This window comes from Glycine soja, chromosome 20 (genome assembly GCF_004193775.1).
Source record: "Glycine soja cultivar W05 chromosome 20, ASM419377v2, whole genome shotgun sequence".
Classification (NCBI taxonomy): domain Eukaryota; kingdom Viridiplantae; phylum Streptophyta; class Magnoliopsida; order Fabales; family Fabaceae; genus Glycine; species Glycine soja.
In genome coordinates, this window is record NC_041021.1 from 43,480,992 (window position 1) to 43,500,443 (window position 19,452).

Here is a 19,452-nt window from a genome sequence, read left to right on the forward strand (position 1 = left end):
AAAATTCATGTAACACATAAAAAATTACTAACCCCCAATAATAAAGTTATTTAGCTTTTTTAAAGTAACCCTTTATATCTGTTATTACTGACACATGATTTTAATCTTTCTTATAAATTATTTCATCATTTTAATATACTATTGATAAATAATTTTTGTATTATATAACTATTTTAAATTTAAGTGGAAGTTAAAACTATAAATAAAAAATTGCATTTTTAAAGAAACATACAAATCCAACAGTAAAATGCACATTTAGTGTGTGCACAAGGTTTTTTTCCCTCTTCCAAAAACTAGTGCAAACATACTGCTGAAGATTTTTTTTTTAAATCTCTTTTAATTAAGAAAACACAAGCACACAAGTATTGATTCTTAATTAAAAGACTATCTAATTTTAGAATGATTATTTATTCAATTAATTGACGATATTTACAAATTAATAAGTAACAAGTGACTCCGTATTAAATTCACCATTTAATTGGTTATTTATTTTTCAAGTACTGAGAAGCTACTAATACCTTTTTCATTGAAATAAAATTAATTGAGAAGCTAATGCCAAAAAAAAAATTGAGAAGTTTGTTTACGAAGATGGGTGATTAACTGGGAGCCAAGGAGGGTCATTGTATTTGTTTGTGATAGTTATGTTACAGTGACAAAATGCAGCACTAATTAGTGACAGAGAAGCAAATGATAACGAAAGAAGCTTGTGCGATACCATTCATGAGAGAGTGACCCCATGGCCATGGGATTAATGGTGCTAGCTAGAGACTCTCAAATGAAATTTAACTGAGTAATGGGATTCATCAACACTTTTATATATTTACAAATAATTATTAAAATCAAACAATATATGGATTAGAAGTATACTTCACAACTTTACTTTCTATACAGGTGCAATTAATGTAATTTATTTATAATTATATTAAATCTGTCTAACCACTACTTTTATGTGTACAAGTGTCGATAATTTATGAAAACTGACTTCACTGTTTTTCTTCTTCTTTTTTTTATTCTTTCTCATTTTCTTCTCTGTACCTCATGCCTGAGAACTATCCAATAAATTAGATAGGTGTCAATACTTATATCAACTTTTTTATCTTGTACTCTTTTTTTCTCTCTTGCACTGTATATTTTTTATTAAAAAAATAGGTTGTTTTTTTTAACTGTCCGTGTGACTAGTATTAAATGAAAAATATTGTCAAAGTGAAATCAATTAAATAACGTTATTGATTTTTAACTTTAATTTATTATTGAATCGGTTTATATGAAATTCTTTCTATATCAATTGAGATTTTTTCTACTTATGCCAATAAATAAAAAATATCGAAGGTCTCTCGTATGTTTTCCAATTTTTTTTCTTTTGATTTATTCATGGCAACATATTGTGGAACTAAAAAGGATGAACCCTTAGTCTAGGATTGATGCATCCAATTTATTCTCTCTCATCCAATTTATGAAATTCTTTTTGGGATAGTGTTTAAAGGCATATTTTGTTAACGATAGAAAAATAAGTAATTAGTATGTCTTAAAATTAATTACCCTTTTTGTCCTCCTTTGATTTTTAATATGTGATTTTAATTCTATTTTTTAATTACACATATTTAGTCTCCCGATTTTAAATGTTAAATGTTAATTTGACTTATTGGCAATTACATGGCAATGCTAGTGATGATGTGGACTACTAGCATGACACTCTAATGCTTATGTGATAGTATACATAGACATTGACACAAATATTAACATGATACTTATATGGTCTAAACTTGTTTTTACATTTCCTTTCCAACTTTTGTGGCAATCCCCGTCTGATTGAGTTCTTAAACTATTTTAAAATTTGTGTTATATTTTCTGTTTTCAATTAGTAATATTGTTTTTATAATGTTTAAGGATTTCTTTTACTTATAGTTCTTTGATCTAAATATTTAACAATTTGGTTATATTTTTAATTGAAATGTGTCGTGCTTTTTAAAAATTATCATTTTTTAAAGATGTTATGTTGTTTCTGTTTTTTTTTCAATTTAAAAACATTTTTAAACATTAATATTCAAAGGGAGAACTTAATGTGTCACCCGCAATAGTTCTACCTTACTAGTATGAGTTATTCAAATGAAAGATATTTTTAGTGTATACCAAAATAATATTTTTAAATCATTATAAGATTTTTTTTTCGTAAACTCTCTTGTGGATTATATTGATACAGAAGTATTTGGAAGTATTCGTGTTTTCATGTCTTAAACCATTTACTTACGACATTTTGTTAATAGGATTCAAATATTATGTACTCTTATAAATCTTTGAGTAATATAAACAAATATCCTAAATAAATTAGTTAATTATCATTAAAATATAAAAAAATTGTTAGAAATTAAAGTGAGTAGTATTAATTGGTAATTAAGATGGGAGTATATCAACAGTATTTAAAAAAAAAAAATTCTTTAACATATTCCCTACACAGTTATTGTCATTCTCTAAAAACATTTTACTTTTTTTAATTTTACTTTTAATTCCAAAAGTATTTTAAAGAAACTCATAAACATGATTAATTTATAATGAGCTTAATTGTATTTTTTTTATCTTCCTAGCTATTTTAGCCTATGTAATATATATTTTCACATATCCTAACTTTTATTTTCCGTTACTAACATTCAGTTTTCATAATTTTCCAACTATTAAGTCATTTATCTCTAATTTCATCTACTAATTAAGAAAAATGTAACATATATAACATAACATCAAACTTAGCATTTTTTTACATCTATCTTAAATTTTGATGATTAACAATAAATATAAATTATTGATGTTTTAATGAATTTATGACAAGTGGATATGATCAACATTATTAACCATTAACTATGATCTACATGCATCATCGTCCATACACAGAGGTTTATGCTTTGTTAAACATCAACAAGCGTTCAACGTATTAATACTGTGTAATATTACCACTTGCATCCAATTAGTACAAGATTTGTACACTTTCACAAAGTGCACAACATAATTCGAGAAGATTTTGATGACCGAAATAGGGAAGTACACAATTTTTTTATTTCTTATTTTGTCTCTCTTTATTTGAATTCAAGGAAAAGATATAATAGAAGATCTACAAGAATATTCCTATTAGGTTGCTTTTATCGAGTACAAGAAGCATATGTAGCTCAATGTACTTTTACGCATATCCTAGTGAATCAGTGAATGCCACCTAACCTTATCTCCTAATGTGAAGGAATTGACATTGATTCCGTAATGAATCTTTCATTGAAATTTATAAAAAGTAATTTCTACTCAAGAGAAGAACAACAAAATCATTATGAGAAAACGAGAATATTTCTGAAGCAAAAATCTACTGAAATCTTTGGACGAGCAATTTAAACTTACACACACACATCGATTGAATCAATGAAAATCACAAAGTTATAAAAATAGTATAATTATTGTGAAAGTTTCAATGTAATTTGAATCTTCCTATATATATATATATATTAAATATTTGTGTTTTGGCATACTAAATTATTATGGATAGTGACAAAACTCTATTCAATTAATTTGAGAGTGATTCTCTTACATCAGTTACATGCATATGCATATATGTTGTACACTAGTTAATTTAAAAGGCCGAGAATATATTGAATGTGGATAAAATGGAGAATTTTGTAAGGTTTTGAGTTGAAGCTAGTTGTTGGAAACCAAAGAGAAGGTGTAAAGGAAAGAAGGAGAAGATGCATCCACATATAATATTATAAGATATAACCTTGTACCTGAAATTTTGCATGGTGGTGTCGTGCTTGGTCATTGTTGATTGACGTATGAGGACGAAGAAGGGCTCAAGGAGGCAAGCCACAGAAAGGAACCCGCCAAAGAAGACGACGAAAATCGTTATCCACCGTCATGACCACCAGCTCCCTCCCTCTCCCTTAGCCTTCCACGTGTCATCCGAAACTTCCCTTCCCCGCAGATCAGATAGCCCCATCTCTTTCTCTTTCTCTGGCTATATTCTAATCAAATAAAATATTATTACCATATATATTATATCTATCAAGCAAGACATAATATTGTAAAGTTACTTGTGTTCTTAAGTATGAGAATCATTTATTTAGCGAAAAAAATACTTATTTGATTTTTTCTACAAAATTTTCTTGAGCCAGCAAGAGTCACACATCATAAGACCGTGATCTTTAAGCAGGACAAAACAAAATCTATCAAGGAAGCCATATATTGGTATCCAAATTCCAAACTTGTGTTGGGTTTGGTTCCTTGAGTTGAGAGGAGTGAAAAAATGGATCACAGTGCGGATGCTCAACGCACGGACCTGATGACCATCACCCGTTTCGTGCTGAACGAACAGTCGAAGCACCCAGAGTCTCGTGGCGATTTCTCAATCCTGCTCAGTCACATTGTTCTCGGCTGCAAGTTCGTCTGCTCTGCTGTTAACAAGGTTCCTTGTCCTTCCTATAATCCCCTAATCTCTTTCTCTTCTAGTTCTACCACACATGCATGCATCCATTTCATTTGAGTTCAAGGAAGCACCTATATTGAGAGGAAAAAAAAAATTATTGCTAATTTTCCATCATAAAAAGAAACAGCCTATTTCAATAATTTTCAGGTGAAAACTCATAAATAATAGTGTTATGTTGCATGCACATTTAACAGCTCTTTTCAATTTTCACGCAAGACTCCTTTAAAATCCAAGTATAAATAACACATGCCAAAATGGTCGACTTTAAATTAGTTTCAAGGCTTTTTTAATCTGATTTGATCAAGTTTGATCCAGGTTTAACATGTAAAAATTTCTAAACAACATCATCAGTTTAGAAGTCCGAATTAAAAATGGACTTTTTTTTCTAGCCCGTTTTAGCCCACACTGGACCTGCCTGCATGAGGCCAGATAGCCCATTTTGCAAAAATGCAAAAAGAAAAAAACATAGATCAGGTCTCTCTAATACAATGAAATAACTAATCTAAAAATTTAAATTATTATCTGACATGAATGTTTTTAGATTGCATTTTAACATATACAAGCCCAAGGTTTATTTTATTTTATCTTTGATGAATCGGTTTATTACTAGTTATAAAATCTTTAATTATAACAATTGATTACGCATGCAGGCGGGTCTTGCTAAGCTTATTGGACTTGCAGGAGAGACAAATGTTCAGGCAAGTGGTTGATAAATTAATAAATCTTAGTAGTCTTAATATTCCGGCACGAGAACTTTCTAACTAATGCATGACGATTTGATCCTCCTTGATTAGTTTTTCTTATTTTGGTGTTCATTTTTATCCAATTTGTTTCCTATTATCTGGATTAAAGGGTGAAGAGCAAAAGAAATTGGATGTCCTATCCAATGATGTCTTCATCAAGGCATTGATCAGCAGTGGACGAACAGTAAGTCATCAATATTTTATATGTGATTTGATGTGTCTTGAACTAAGATATAGTATATATATATATATGTGTGTGTGTGTGCGCGCGCTTTTGTTGATGGTGTGAGATATTTTCCCAGTGCATCTTGGTGTCTGAAGAAGATGAGGAAGCAACATTTGTGGAACCTTCTAAGCGTGGAAAGTTGTTAATCTATCTATAGCTTAGCAGTGTTTTAAGTTGTTTGTTCCTCGGTGTATATTATTTGGCCTAATCATTGTTCCTCTGAGTCTAATCATTTAGTTCAAAATTTTCTGATTGTGCAGATACTGTGTTGTTTTTGACCCGCTGGATGGTTCCTCTAACATTGATTGTGGTGTTTCAATTGGCACAGTATGGTCCCTCCTCCATCCTTCTTGAAATGCATTCCATGTTTTTCTCTCTCTCTTTCCATTGAACTCTTGCAATATTAGTATACCAGACACAGGGAAGGGATTAATTGAGAATATTACAGATTGACTAGAATATTGCGGTTTTCAATTGAGTGTGTTGTCTTCCATTTAGATCTTTGGGATTTATTTGATAAAAGAAGACCATGAACCAACCGTAGAAGATGTTTTGCAACCTGGGAAGAACATGTTGGCAGCTGGTTATTGCATGTATGGAAGCTCTTGCACGGTATGATAAATTTAAGCCCTTGTTTAAAACTCTTTTTCTCTTAAAACAGATTTTTCTTCTTCTTTTGGTTATCTTTTCCCTCTGGTTATGATAAATTTTTAAGGGGAGTACAAGTTACTGATCAATTTTTCCTAATGATAGATGCTAGTACATTTTCTCAGTATGAATTTTTGTTTGGTTTCTGTGCACCTATGGACTGAGTTTAAGTTTTCTTTTGAATTCATTCTAAAATTTAATTTTTTTTAATCACTAATTTGGGATATTTTGCAGCTTGTGTTAAGCACTGGAAGTGGTGTTAATGGTTTCACCCTTGATCCATCTCTTGGGGAGTTCATTCTAACTCACCCTGACATCAAGGTATTAATCTGCCCGTCGTTCATAGTAAATTGTTATTCTCTCTGTAAATGCTCTGGTCTGACGACTCAACTCTTAAAAAAGTCACATTTGTTCAAACTAAAATCTCAATCCTTACCCAACCGCTTACTTCTTTTCTCTTAAGCAAGTATCAGAATTTTCTCTCCTTGAAAAATCTCTGTTTAGGTAGTCATAAATATCGTTTTGCTGAAAGAGAATTGCCCGTTTCAACCCTTTGGAGTTAAGAATCTAAGGACACATCCATATGTTATACAAAATATCTTATCCACTTTTTATTGTCAAAGCAGCAATGATTGTTCGTTCAATTAATATTTGTCTATCTGTTAATTAGAACTTAGTGAATGAATCTTCACAGAGTTCATGGATTAAGGGCACACATGATCTTTATTGAAACCATCTAAGATTGATTTCAGTCATAATTTAATTGCTTGATCTGTGGTTCACCTTTCAGATCCCAAAGAAAGGCAAGATCTATTCAGTGAATGAAGGAAATGCTAAAAACTGGGATGGCCCTACTACCATGTATGTATAAATCCAATAGTGTTAAAATGTTTCAGGCATTATAATGCAGTTTGTGACACTATGATTTCCTTTCCTTCTTTCTGTTCAGGTATGTGGAAAACTGCAAGTATCCAAAAGATGGTTCATCACCAAAGTCCCTAAGATATATTGGAAGGTATAGAGTATAGTGAATTCTCAATCCTCCAAGGAGCCTAATTTGCTTGAGTTGCTCTTGATTTAGTCCTCTCGTAGTTGGTTATGCAAACATCTACCATGATAAAACAAACACAGATTACAGCCTATATAGATAACTAATCCATTGCATGAGATGGACAGTTCTATAATGAAGTGTGCCATTTTGTCATTTAGGGCAAAACAGATATGATTTAACCATTCATTGGCATAGAATTCCTAGTTATGGTAAAAAAAAAAAAAGTTAACACTTACTCCAACTCTAGCAGCTGTAGTGTGTATAATTTCAGTTTTTTTTTTTTTGTTGAAAGTATTCATATTTCGTTCAGCTACATGACTTATAATTACTAAAGCTCAACAGGGTAACCTTGTTCTTTGTTTGAAATGTTAAAGAACCTACCTATGGATTTTTTTTACAGTACCTATGGATGATTAATTTAATAGAAGATTTGATAAAAGAAAAATGTAATATAATCCGTAGCTGCAATCGTTAAATCTAATAGTGGACTGACACTTCTAGATAATTTGTCCTTGCATTATATTCAATTCATCATAAACTATTGTACCTGAATTTTTCTACTGAATCACTGAGTCAAATGTTTGGTGACCTTCAACAAAAATATATGTTTAATTTATGACATTACTCTGTCTGTGATTTCTGTAACTTAACAGCATGGTTGCTGATGTTCACCGCACATTGCTTTATGGAGGTATCTTTCTGTACCCGGCTGATAAAAAGAGTCCAAATGGGAAACTTCGGTATGCCATTTTCAATCTCTCTCATATTTAAGGTTACTGAATGAAGTGTGAAGACATAATTTATGGATTAACTTTGATTGGTGCAGTGTACTCTATGAAGTCTTCCCAATGTCATTCTTGATGGAACAAGCAGGAGGACAGGCTTTCACCGGCAACCAAAGGGTAATTTACAGAAAATAGGGAGAAAAACAAAAATTAGTTTAGACTAAAATTATCTCGACCCATTTTTGAGAGGGAAAAAAAAAAAAGAAAGATAGGAAATTTTGAAATTTAAATTAAAGAGAAAATAGAAAGAAAGATTTTTTTTTTAAAAAAAAATAAACAAAAAAATATATTATTATTCATATTTTTTCTCATCTTTATTTTATTTTCTCTCATCCAAATATTTTGATCACGTTTGTAATAAATATTCCACAAGGATCTGAGTTTGAATTTTATTATTGATGTGAGAATTTAATTGATGAATAATTTATAAATATAATTACAAATGTCTTGAGTCATGTCTTGACTATTTAGAGTTCTCATAATTCAATTCTCCTAAACTTTTTTTTTTTTTTTCCAAAACCTCACTTACATTAGACAAGCATGAAAGAGACATAAACGACTAGAGTCTTCCAAAGACAATTTGTTTTTTTCCTCTGAAGTTGAAATTCACTTCCACTACTTTGAGCACCAGAAAATTTGTGTTTCTTGTTCTCCTCTATTAGCATTAAGAAAAATAAGAGAATCCATATTGATTTTAATTAGAATATTATAAATGCATCATATGCCAGTGAAAGTGATGAATCTGCTAGCTATGTCAACAGGCACTTGATTTGGTTCCAAAGAAGTTGCACGAGCGATCTCCCATATTCCTTGGTAGCTATGAAGATGTAGAGGAAATCAAGGCTCTTTACTCTGCTGATGAAAAATAGGAATGAAGCTGGAAGAAAGCTATCTTTGTCTTTCGCTACTCACAAGCAATTGTTATCTAATTGTTACACATGTCATGTATATGTTAAGAAAAGTTATTAATGTTTTGTGATTTAGAAAAATTATTTTATTCCTTATATCTAAATATTTTAAAATTTAATAATAATTATAATTTATGCAGATAGTTTTATAATATTAATTATTATAATCTTATTATTAGAGGGATTAATAAGATTTTTTTTTTTAAATCTCATCATTGATATAATTTATTTTCGATATTTTGATACGTTATTGTTTATTTATTATAATTTTCTGATTTTTTGGGAAAATTTATGATTAGTGGGTTTATCTCTTCTAAAGTAAGGAGATATGTAAAGTGAGGGGGTTTGGGTCTATTAATTGTTGATTTGAAGTGAGCTATGTTTTAAAAAAAAATTAGTTTTAAAATTAGTGGTTGATAAACCTCCTCACATTGCCACTTTAACAAAAATTAGATGGATCAAATTTATTATTATTATTATTATTGTTAGATATTTTACTTTATCATTTTTACCTTTCTATGTTTTTGTAATTTTTATGATCTAAATAATATTTATTTTATTTTAGTTTGTAGGTGTGCTTGAAAAGTAAAAGGATTGAAAAAGGAGAAAAAAAAAAAAGAAAAACTGAAAGAAATAATTTTTTCCTATATTATAAATTATATGGAGAGTGATTTTTCTTTTCATTTTTCCGATTAGATATACTTAAAATTTTCCAAATTCTCTTATTTGAACATGTATGTCACACATTGCTTATGTAACTAGTAAAAAAAAATCTCAAACATCTTAAACTAAGTATGTAATTAATAATTTGGGCTAGTTGTGAAATATATTCAAGCTCAATGAATTTAATCTATAAAAGGGGTTATAATTGTTTTAATTATGCATTTTTAAAAAAATTATCTCCGTACATTACTTAATTTAAGTATAGTTGATAATTATTATATGTTTTGGACCTAACCTAGGTCTACTAAGGCCTAATGGACTCCATTTAATCACAGACAAGCAATTTGTCTCAATAAGCCAATGAAGAAGTAACTAATGTAAGGCTAGAAGCCCCCAAAAACAAGGGTTAATTCAAAGACTTAGTCATTTTTCCATAATGAATATAATTACTTTATATTGACTTATCCTATGAAAGGACACCTTATGAAGGTATTACAATTACACAATTCATGTGCAATTCTACCTTAATCATCTTATACCTCCACCACAAGCTGTCTTGATTCTTGAGCATCAGTCTTTGTAGGTTATCTTCTCTTACTCTTCTGACTAGTATCCAATCCATCGAAGTATTTAACCGATGTCAGACTTATAGACTTTACGTAAAAAAATCTAAGAGCCTAGTTGGCCAACAACATTTTTGGTGGTGTAGGTTTAAGCGTCAGTAATTATGAACAATTTTTTTACAATTTGGATACAAGTACAAGTATTGTGATGTCTAATCTTATTTATACCTGTTTATATATATATATATATATATATATATATATATATATTTAATTATAATGTTTTATCGAATTATACATGCTTTTTGGTGTGGTGGATGGGGTTGATGTAATTCCTGCCATTCACACACTCACATAAACATCCTCTATATTTTTTAATTGCATGCGTTAATTTAAAAAAAAAAAATAGAGAATCATGCCAAAGTCATTGAGTCAGCCATGTATAACTGATGCCTACTTGTTCCAATAGTCTATATTTGAGACTAAGAATGACACATTTCTAATAGTCTATATTTGGGAATTAGAATGACGCATTACAAGTTGTTATTAAAAATATTACGCCACTTTTGTCATCGTCTAAAAAGAAGGAGTTTAAGATTTGATTTTAGAACTCTGATTCATATAATATATCAATAAGTTATAATATTGTCCGTTCAAATTATATGGGAGAATGGATATATTAAATCAAAAGTAAGAGAGGATGCATGAACATGACATTGTTTTATGCTTAGTTAGATCTCTCTTGGACTGCCAAGTTGCAACAAAAAGAGGCCCCGACATCATTTTGTGACTGACGACTATAATATGCTTGGCGTTATCTTCAATTAATCATAACAAATATATTAATTATTAATATATGTATTTTTTTTTTTAATGCGACACCAACTTGCCTTGGGTGGGACCCACCAGATCTCCCAATACATTGAACCTGTTAAGGTTCTTTTCTTTCTATCCTTGGCGTCTTATGTACATCAACTATTAAACTAGATTGACACATAACCACTTCTGTATTTTTGTTAAAACGAAAGTAGCTTAAGTATAATATCCCATACATTTATTGCCTGATTTCTTAATTAAAACAAGACTTTCATATTTTATTAATTTTTTTCATGACATTGATATTTTTTTAATATAATTTATTTTATATTTAATAATCAATCGAGATTCAAATAATAAATCATTTATTAAAAAACACAAGTCATTATTATTTATATAAATAATTATTGATTTCATTATTTTTTTAACCAAAATAATTAATATTTTTTGCATTATTTTAAAACAAACTGCCAGGGTTGTTAAGTGAATAACATGAAATTATAAGATAACTAATTGAAAAAGACACAATTCTCTCTTTCTTTATTTTTAAAAAAATATAAAAAAAGCAGTAAAAAAAAATAATTGCAATTTTTTTTAAAGGAGGTGATAACAGTTATATCTTAATAGTTTATGAAGAAAATAAAAAAAATTATATATATTAAAGATTAATTTAAAAAAAAATATGTATGCCAAAATAAATAATTAATTTTATTAATAGAAAGATTAGTATATTAATTAATTAATTATTAGTATAATCTTTCGCTAAACAACAAAAGGTCAGTCACTAATTATATCACACGGCTTTTTTTCTCATGGTTGTGTGTTTGTTTCACTAGGTTTTCCTGATATTCTCTCCCTTTTTGGTGGGGTTCTTTTCAGTTTTCTCAGCCTTTCTTCAAACTCTTTCTCTGCGTGATAGATGTGTTTCTCCTGATCTTCAGCTCTGGATTCTGGGCTTGGTTGCAAAAAGGTCATTTTTTATTGGCTTATGAGGGTGCAGGTTTTCAGCAGATAAGTAGCTTAGCTTCCTTGTTCATAAGCCTTGAAGGTTTTTGATGCTGTTTTTCTGCACTTTTTGAACCTTTTTACCTTTGTTTTGCATCTGGGTGTTGTTTTGGAACTATCTCCCACTGTTGGCATGTGAGTTTTTTTTACATGTGTGGATTTTAGATATTGGTCTAATGGTCTCTCGATCTCTCTGAAATGATATTTGGTGGAGAGATTCCTGTTAGCTTGATGGCTTTTTTACTTGAAGATCTAAGGTGTAATAGATGAGGTTGAAAAAGCTGTTGGATGATTGAGCATAAATGGCTTTGCATGATTTTATTCTGTAGATAAGGTGAAAAGGGTTGAAAGAAATTGGGTTGGAACTAGGATTTGAGGTATAATGGGTTCATTTGTCTGATTTGGGTTGTGGTTTGTGTGAAGCAATGGAAGGTAATTTGCCACAGGGAGGTATAATTCAAGGTGGAACTTCTTTTGGTGGCTTTGATTTGCCGATTCGGGTTCAGCATCAAGCACAGCATCCCCATACAATGCACCAACATCAAACTCATCCGCGTCAAGGGTCTTCTGTACATTCCACCGTTCATGATGGGTTTCCACTTACAATGGGAACCATGCAGAACTGTGACCAAACCATTTCATTGACTGACTTTAGTAAAGGAGACAGAAGCAAAAACTCAGCGAGTGAGGAAGATGAGCCGAGCTATACTGAGGATGGTGTTGATTGTCACCATGAAACAACTAGAGGGAAGAAAGGATCACCTTGGCAGCGTGTGAAGTGGACTGATAAGATGGTAAGGCTTCTGATAACAGCTGTTTCTTATATAGGCGAGGATGTAACTGCTGATGGTGGTAGCAGCGGAAGAAGAAAGTTTGCAGTCTTACAGAAGAAGGGTAAGTGGAAATCTGTTTCCAAGGTCATGGCTGAAAGGGGTTATCATGTTTCGCCTCAGCAATGTGAGGATAAATTCAATGACCTTAATAAAAGGTATAAAAAGCTTAATGATATGCTAGGGAGGGGTACTTCTTGTCAGGTTGTTGAAAATCCTGCACTGTTGGATGTAATAGATTTTCTTTCCGAGAAAGAAAAAGACGACGTCCGGAAAATATTGAGCTCAAAACACTTGTTCTATGAAGAGATGTGTTCTTATCATAATGGTAACAGGTTGCATTTACCCCATGATCCTGCATTGCAACGTTCACTGCAGTTAGCTCTCCGAAATAGAGACGATCATGATGATGATATCAGAAGGTCCCATCATGATGATCATGATGAAGATGATCAAGATGCGGAAATTGATGATCATGATGACTTTGAAGAGAATTGTGCTTCTCATGGTGATAGTAGAGGAATATATGGGCCATCAGGCGGATCTATGAAGAAATTGAAACAATGCCAAGGCCAAGAAGATGCTAATACTTTTGGTAAGTCTTTAAATTGTCAGGAATACAACAAAAGTTCATATCCCCATGGACAGATGATCCAATCTGATGTGAATCAAGGTTTACCTGAAGGCATGAGAGCAGCTTGGTTACAGAAGCAATGGGTTGAATCTCACACCCTTCAGTTAGAAGAACAAAAGCTACAAATTCAGGTCGAGATGCTGGAACTAGAGAAACAGAGATTCAAGTGGCAGAGGTTTAGTAAGAAAAAGGATCGGGAGTTGGAGAAGCTGAGCCTAGAAAATGAAAGAATGAAGCTTGAAAATGAACGTATTGCTTTAGAACTGAAGCGAAAGGAAATGGGCACTGGCTTTAAATAGGTCAGCACTCTTGCAAGCTTTGTGGCAATTGCATTGCATGCATGGTGCTCCATTTTTCTTGTTTTTGCTGTCTTTGGTAAGATGTGGTTTGTTTAGTTGAAACTATGGGTTTTTTTTTTATTGGGGAACTTTGCAAATCTAACTCTCACTCCTGCTTGTATTGTTTAAATTTAATAGTAGTGCATAATGATTAGGCTCTACTGAAGTTTTGTTGCCTATGTTCAAAGACTGGGTAGCTGAAACACCGTTAATCTTTTTGTTTTGTAATATTAATTTTCTAATATTACATATTGTCTGTCCTTTCATTTCTTTTACAGCCTGTATATATTGTTCTGGTTATTTATTTGTTATTTTCATTCTTGAAATCATTTATGTCCATCTATGTTTAGACTATTGCTGTTGAGTTTTCTTCCAAGTGTTTTGTGTTTTTTTTTTCCATTTTGTCACTCTTTGCTTCAATAGATGGCTATTTTTTCTTGGAAAGCCTTATTACTGGATTTTAATCAACTATGTTAGTTGTACTAGTTAGTTAGGTTGTAAGCAATCTTATGAGTTGTTAACTAGCTCTCAAATAAACATGCACTTACTCATATTTGCATCTTTTTCATATCGATCAATACAAAGAGATATTTCCACAGAAGTCCTATCTTGTTTTATGAGCGCTATGATTTTTGGCCTCACCAACTTGGGGTTACTTGCATCTCATACAGAGAAGTTTTACATTGCCCCAAAGCCAGTAACATTTGAAATAGGAATCTTGGTGTTCTTTTTGTGAATCTTCAGTTTGTCTTCTGTGGTTGTAGCAGTTTTCTCCATTAGTTTAAAGGCTTGGGGTTGGGGTGGTAGGTGGACAAAGTTTTATGGCATTGTGCCATTTTATGCTCTTCTTTGGTGTCTTTGGCTGTAGTGAAGTACTGAGATATTTTGGGGCAATTTCCTTCTTGTGCAGGGAACATATCCCTTTTCAAGGAAAGAAGTGTATAAGGTGGTTTAAGGGGAAAAAGTGTGAAAAAATCATTTCCCTTTTATGAAATATATGCCATCTTTGCTTGTGACGAAATTGTGCTTGTTATTAAGTTACTTAAGCTACAAATTTCATGTATGGTGACATCATTTTATCTCATTCTATTACACAAACATAAACCACATGTAAATACTGCAGAATCCCATTCCTATTTAGTAGTTACAACAATGTATGTTATTGAGTCCGGATTTTGAAGCATTCTATACTAGTCTTATAGTATAACTATAAATATTCTATATAACTTTCTTGCTTTATTTATTTTTTTAATCTTAAAATTGTCTAAATTATGGGTGGTTAGGATCAAACTCCTGGCCACCAAGTCAATGATTAGGTACAGACTTGGAAATGCTTTTATATCTCTAACGTGTCCATCATAGGAAAATCTTTTGGGCATAAAGGATGGATGGACAAAGCACAGGCCATAACTTGTACTGAAACTTTTAGTTATGAAAAATAGGAGTGCCAAGGATCAAACTATTGACTACTTGGTCATAAGGCTTTTGTACTATTTTGAGAACCAAATCTTGCTAAAAGCTTACAGCCTTACACTCTTAGGTTAGTCACCCGGAATTTCTTTTATCTAACTGTTCACAATATTTCTTTCTCCTGGTTTAGTTATAATTTTGGTTCCAATTGTCTTGATTTTAATTCATTATTAAAGCTGAGTTTTCTTTTTTATAATTCAGCTCTTCTTATTGAGGGATTTTTTTTAAGTGTCTCTATATTTGGTGCTAGGAATAAAAGATTGACATATTTTTAGCATTGAGAACACCGTGAATTTATGTTTGCACTTTGTAGTCTATTATTAGCTGATGAAATGGGGCGATTTTCCAATAAAGTTATACCTTAATGCACAACTGGAGATGATAATCATCTTGATTGTATTGGATTTAATGTGTTTATGTAAATTCATTTGTGTGTGCAACATGACCTTGTGAATTTATCTTAAAGATGCATTTATTATGTTGATTTGTGATGTAAAATGCATTTAATATATCATGAAAGGTGTAGTGATATTCTGTGTCTCTTGGGGTAAATGCCATGTGTTCAACTTGCTGTGAATTAGGTTCAACTCCATATGGGGAGAGTAAATGTGTGGTTCTTTTTACTTTTTCTACCGTCAATGGCAACCCTGATATGAGTGTAATCGCACGGCATGATAAAATATTTTTTAAAAATGAATGCAGGGATGTAAATGGGTGTAGGTTGCCCATTTAGCATTATATACCCTACTCAAATGCAGGTATGGGTGAGTAAAAACACATTTGATTGAATGTGGATGTGGTATGGGGGAGTTCTTATTTGCATATGGGTGTGCTCTCTTATGTCTTGAACTTTTAATTGAATACCTGCATAAATATTTAAACCAGTAACAATACTTTATTTGATATAAGGAGATTGCTAAAGAGTATCCTTAGTGCTGTAGTTAAGAAAACAAAACAATGAAGTATTTAATGAAAAGGAAAGCATTTATTACATTGAAACTTTAAAGTATAAAAATAATTTAATACTTGTCTTCAAGTAATTGAATAAATTCAAATAAATTATAGATAGAAAAAAGACTTAAAAAGGAGGATTTGATATTCAAGATCATTTACTTAAATTCTCCTTATCCAGTGTCCGTAGGTATAGAACTCCCTTTCTATGGAAATGTCTCAGTTATTTGAATTTTGGGTATGGAGGTTGATCCAACCCAAACCTGAACTGTTTACTTCCATACTGGTGGTATTTGATTTTTTTTAATTGACGTGAAGGACTGTGGGAGATGTTCTCTTTATATTAGTGTAGATAAATATAGATATGAGTATCCTACTTTCAGTGGATTACTTCTTTATTTGGAGCTAGTTCCTGTGGTTGTTAATGAATGATTACTTCTATCAGTACTTCAGCATTATGTAGGGAGTCCAATGAATGCAAGGGTGAAGGGAAATATGTCTATTTGTGGAGCAATTGACAAAATCATCATTTTCATTTTGTGTTTAAACATCTACAAATGGTTCTCATGATATGTCTTCTGGCTATGCTATAAAACAGATGGTTTTTAACTGATAAGTACTTAATTTTACAAATTAAATATAGCTGATAATTTTTGGGATTCATAAGTCTGATTATATGCTTGACACCAATTTCTTTTCTTAATCTATCTCATTCTCTAACACACTCAAATGCTTGGCTCTTATTCCTATTCTCATGGTTGGTGCTGTTTCAGAAATATTTGTTCCGTATAGATTTGCTTTCCTCTTTATGTTTTTGACAGAAACTGCCACGAGCCAACGACCTTCTATCTTCCATACAAACCATTACTACCCTGTTAGGAATTTTCTGTTTTGTTGATCTTAGAGGCTGCAACAAATGATGTTCTAAACTTTTGAGAATATTTTGTCCATCAAAATTGTAATCATTAGGCTTAGCAGAGGATCAATGCTTTTGCTCATTACTTTTGTCTAGTATCTGATGCTCAAGAAATCCGGAACCTGAATTGATAGCTTCAATGGTTGATCTTGAAAAAACGAAAGAAGAAAAAAGCCTCAATCATGGATGCAGTACAATAGGTGAATTGTTTTCTACTTGCAGAGTATTGGAAGCTTACTAATACTTAAAAAAGTCATTGGAATTTGCCACCTGGGACTGATTTATATTGTTGGGGTAAGTGGGAATTTGGGTAGAGATTAACTTTCCAATTTATCAAGGAAAGGATCTGAAATTTTGAAGAGCTATTCAGCTGAAAGTTTTGTGGGTGGATAGCCGATGATATTATTCGTTTATATTTAATGTGATACATTTGTTGCAAGTTGCAACTATTGTTTATCTATGTTAACAACCAAGGTTTTAAAAAATGGTTCACTAGCCGCAACATCATAATCATCAATGTTTTTGGAGTCACTGATTGCATTGCGACCGCATGGATAGCAGGTTTCTATAATTTCGTGCAACATTAAGGATCGTGATAAAATCATGACTGTGTCTGTGACCGCAATTTAAAACTTAGCTAACACTCTTTCTTCCTCTACCTCATCCCCTAAAAGAGATTATTGTCTTTTCTTTAAGGCTAATCTATAGCATCATAAATCTTTCCAAAATTTAGATAGGTGTTAACTTCGTATCCAATCTGTTCCCACCCCTGTGCTTTATTTTTTGTTGCTGTTTTGAAAATGGATTGGGGATTTTAACCGTGTAAACAGGTTTACTGCCTAGTTACCTGATTACAGCTATCCAATTGACTGCAGACAGTGAAGTGTAATGTGTATTCTTGTGAGTACAACTTTTATGAACTTATTTATTTCCAATAATGCAGCACTTAGAATGGGAATATAATCAGCATCAATATTTCTCTGGTATTTGCATATGCAATTTTCTCATTAATTTTATCTAGGGACCATGCTTACAATTGTTCGGTATTTTAAGGATCCTTTTCAGAATGCAAAATGTCACGCAAGTCAATAAAGATTGTAAAGGGTAAAAATTGGACCAATAAAAGTGGCATTTTCTCCTCCTTTAGGGTGGTTTGGTACGAGAAAGTGATTTCTACCAAATTCAAGAAATTCCATCCATCTAAAGTGTTTGGTTTCAATCATGAATGATAAATGAAGAATCGCACTACATATTTCGTCCACAGAATGAATGTACATGATTTAAGTTAGCGGGGGAAAAATGAGAGTAATTTATATACAATTTTTGTACATCAAATTTTACACAAAAAGAGAGACAGGAGGAGGAGTAAAATAAATGTATGATAGTGATAGAAAAAAGGTAATTTAAAAACAATAATCCAGCATGCTAGAAATCATTATTTCCAACTCATTCGAAGGAGATGGTGATTATTGTTTTCAAATTAAAGGCCCAGTTTTCACCAAAAACATTTGAAAGCCCATATTGAAAATGCAAATCGTTTGATAATACAATTTTTATTTTTTATTTTTCTGTTAAACGTGACTTATCAGTAGTTTCTGCATGTGTGACTGTGATGTTTCTGCACCAATCCTATCTTATTACGAATTTTATTAAATATAACTTTATATATTTTCAAATTCTTATGATTTTAGTTTTGTACATATCTAGAACTGCATGCCGTCAACTTATATCAACTAATGGAATGAAAGTTAATTTCACACGTATCCTATTTATAAATTTGAATTAATATAAAATTATTTTTTACCTTATTTATATAAATTAAAATTAACACAATATATATTTTTAAAATAATATATAATTATTTGATTACTTTTCTATAATTATTTTATTTTAATAAAATTTATTACAAACAATTAAAGTAATATGTTTTTATTATTCAACATTTAGATAAAAAAATTCATATTCCATATGAAACTATTGATGATCTAATAGTTAATTTAATTTACATAATTTATTCTCTTTGATTAGAATTATTATAATTTTTAATGTAATTTTTAATAAAAGTTAACAAACTTATTATATATAATATATTGTTGATCTAGAATTAAATTTTAACTCTTAACAAACTTATTAACTATGAATAAAGACAGTAAATATTTCATATCAATAATATAATTAATTTTTTATTGTATATAATGGTTTATAATTAAATGATAATATATAGTATTTATTTGTTATAAAATCAATGTTTAAAAAAATTGGTTCAAAGATAGTGTGACGACAGGTGTGCCGTTGCGCGACAAGGAGCTACAGTACGGGCACCACGGCCGCGCGGGGGGCGGAGCGTGCCATATTGGCAAGACTTTGATTTCTTTTCACTTTCCTTTTCCAAAGTATGAACTCTTCTTTCTTTTTTGTTGACAAACTTGATTAATTTTTAGCTTCAATATTA

At 31.1% G+C, this 19,452-nt stretch overlaps 2 protein-coding genes across 3 annotated transcripts; both read left to right on the forward strand.

Annotated features, from left to right (window-relative positions):
- Positions 1 to 4,063: 4,063 nt before the first annotated feature.
- LOC114401533 (fructose-1,6-bisphosphatase, cytosolic-like) lies at positions 4,064 to 8,933 on the forward strand. 2 transcript variants are annotated; one of them, XM_028364055.1, is made up of 12 exons: positions 4,064 to 4,432; positions 5,104 to 5,151; positions 5,306 to 5,380; positions 5,499 to 5,560; positions 5,683 to 5,749; positions 5,921 to 6,034; positions 6,305 to 6,391; positions 6,861 to 6,931; positions 7,020 to 7,085; positions 7,775 to 7,861; positions 7,948 to 8,023; positions 8,668 to 8,933. In XM_028364055.1, the coding sequence occupies exons 1-12, from the start codon at positions 4,274 to 4,276 to the stop codon at positions 8,773 to 8,775; spliced, it is 1,020 nt and encodes a 339-aa protein (XP_028219856.1). In that variant the 5' UTR covers positions 4,064 to 4,273; the 3' UTR covers positions 8,776 to 8,933. The 2 variants fall into 2 exon arrangements, with proteins under 2 accessions (XP_028219856.1, XP_028219857.1); XM_028364056.1 differs by lacking the exons at positions 5,306 to 5,380; positions 5,499 to 5,560 and having other exon boundaries at positions 4,338 to 4,432.
- A 2,734-nt stretch (positions 8,934 to 11,667) lies between these two features.
- On the forward strand, positions 11,668 to 13,963 carry LOC114402756. Its single transcript, XM_028365423.1, has one exon. The coding sequence runs from the start codon at positions 12,287 to 12,289 to the stop codon at positions 13,622 to 13,624; it is 1,338 nt and encodes a 445-aa protein (XP_028221224.1). The 5' UTR covers positions 11,668 to 12,286; the 3' UTR covers positions 13,625 to 13,963.
- Positions 13,964 to 19,452: the final 5,489 nt, after the last annotated feature.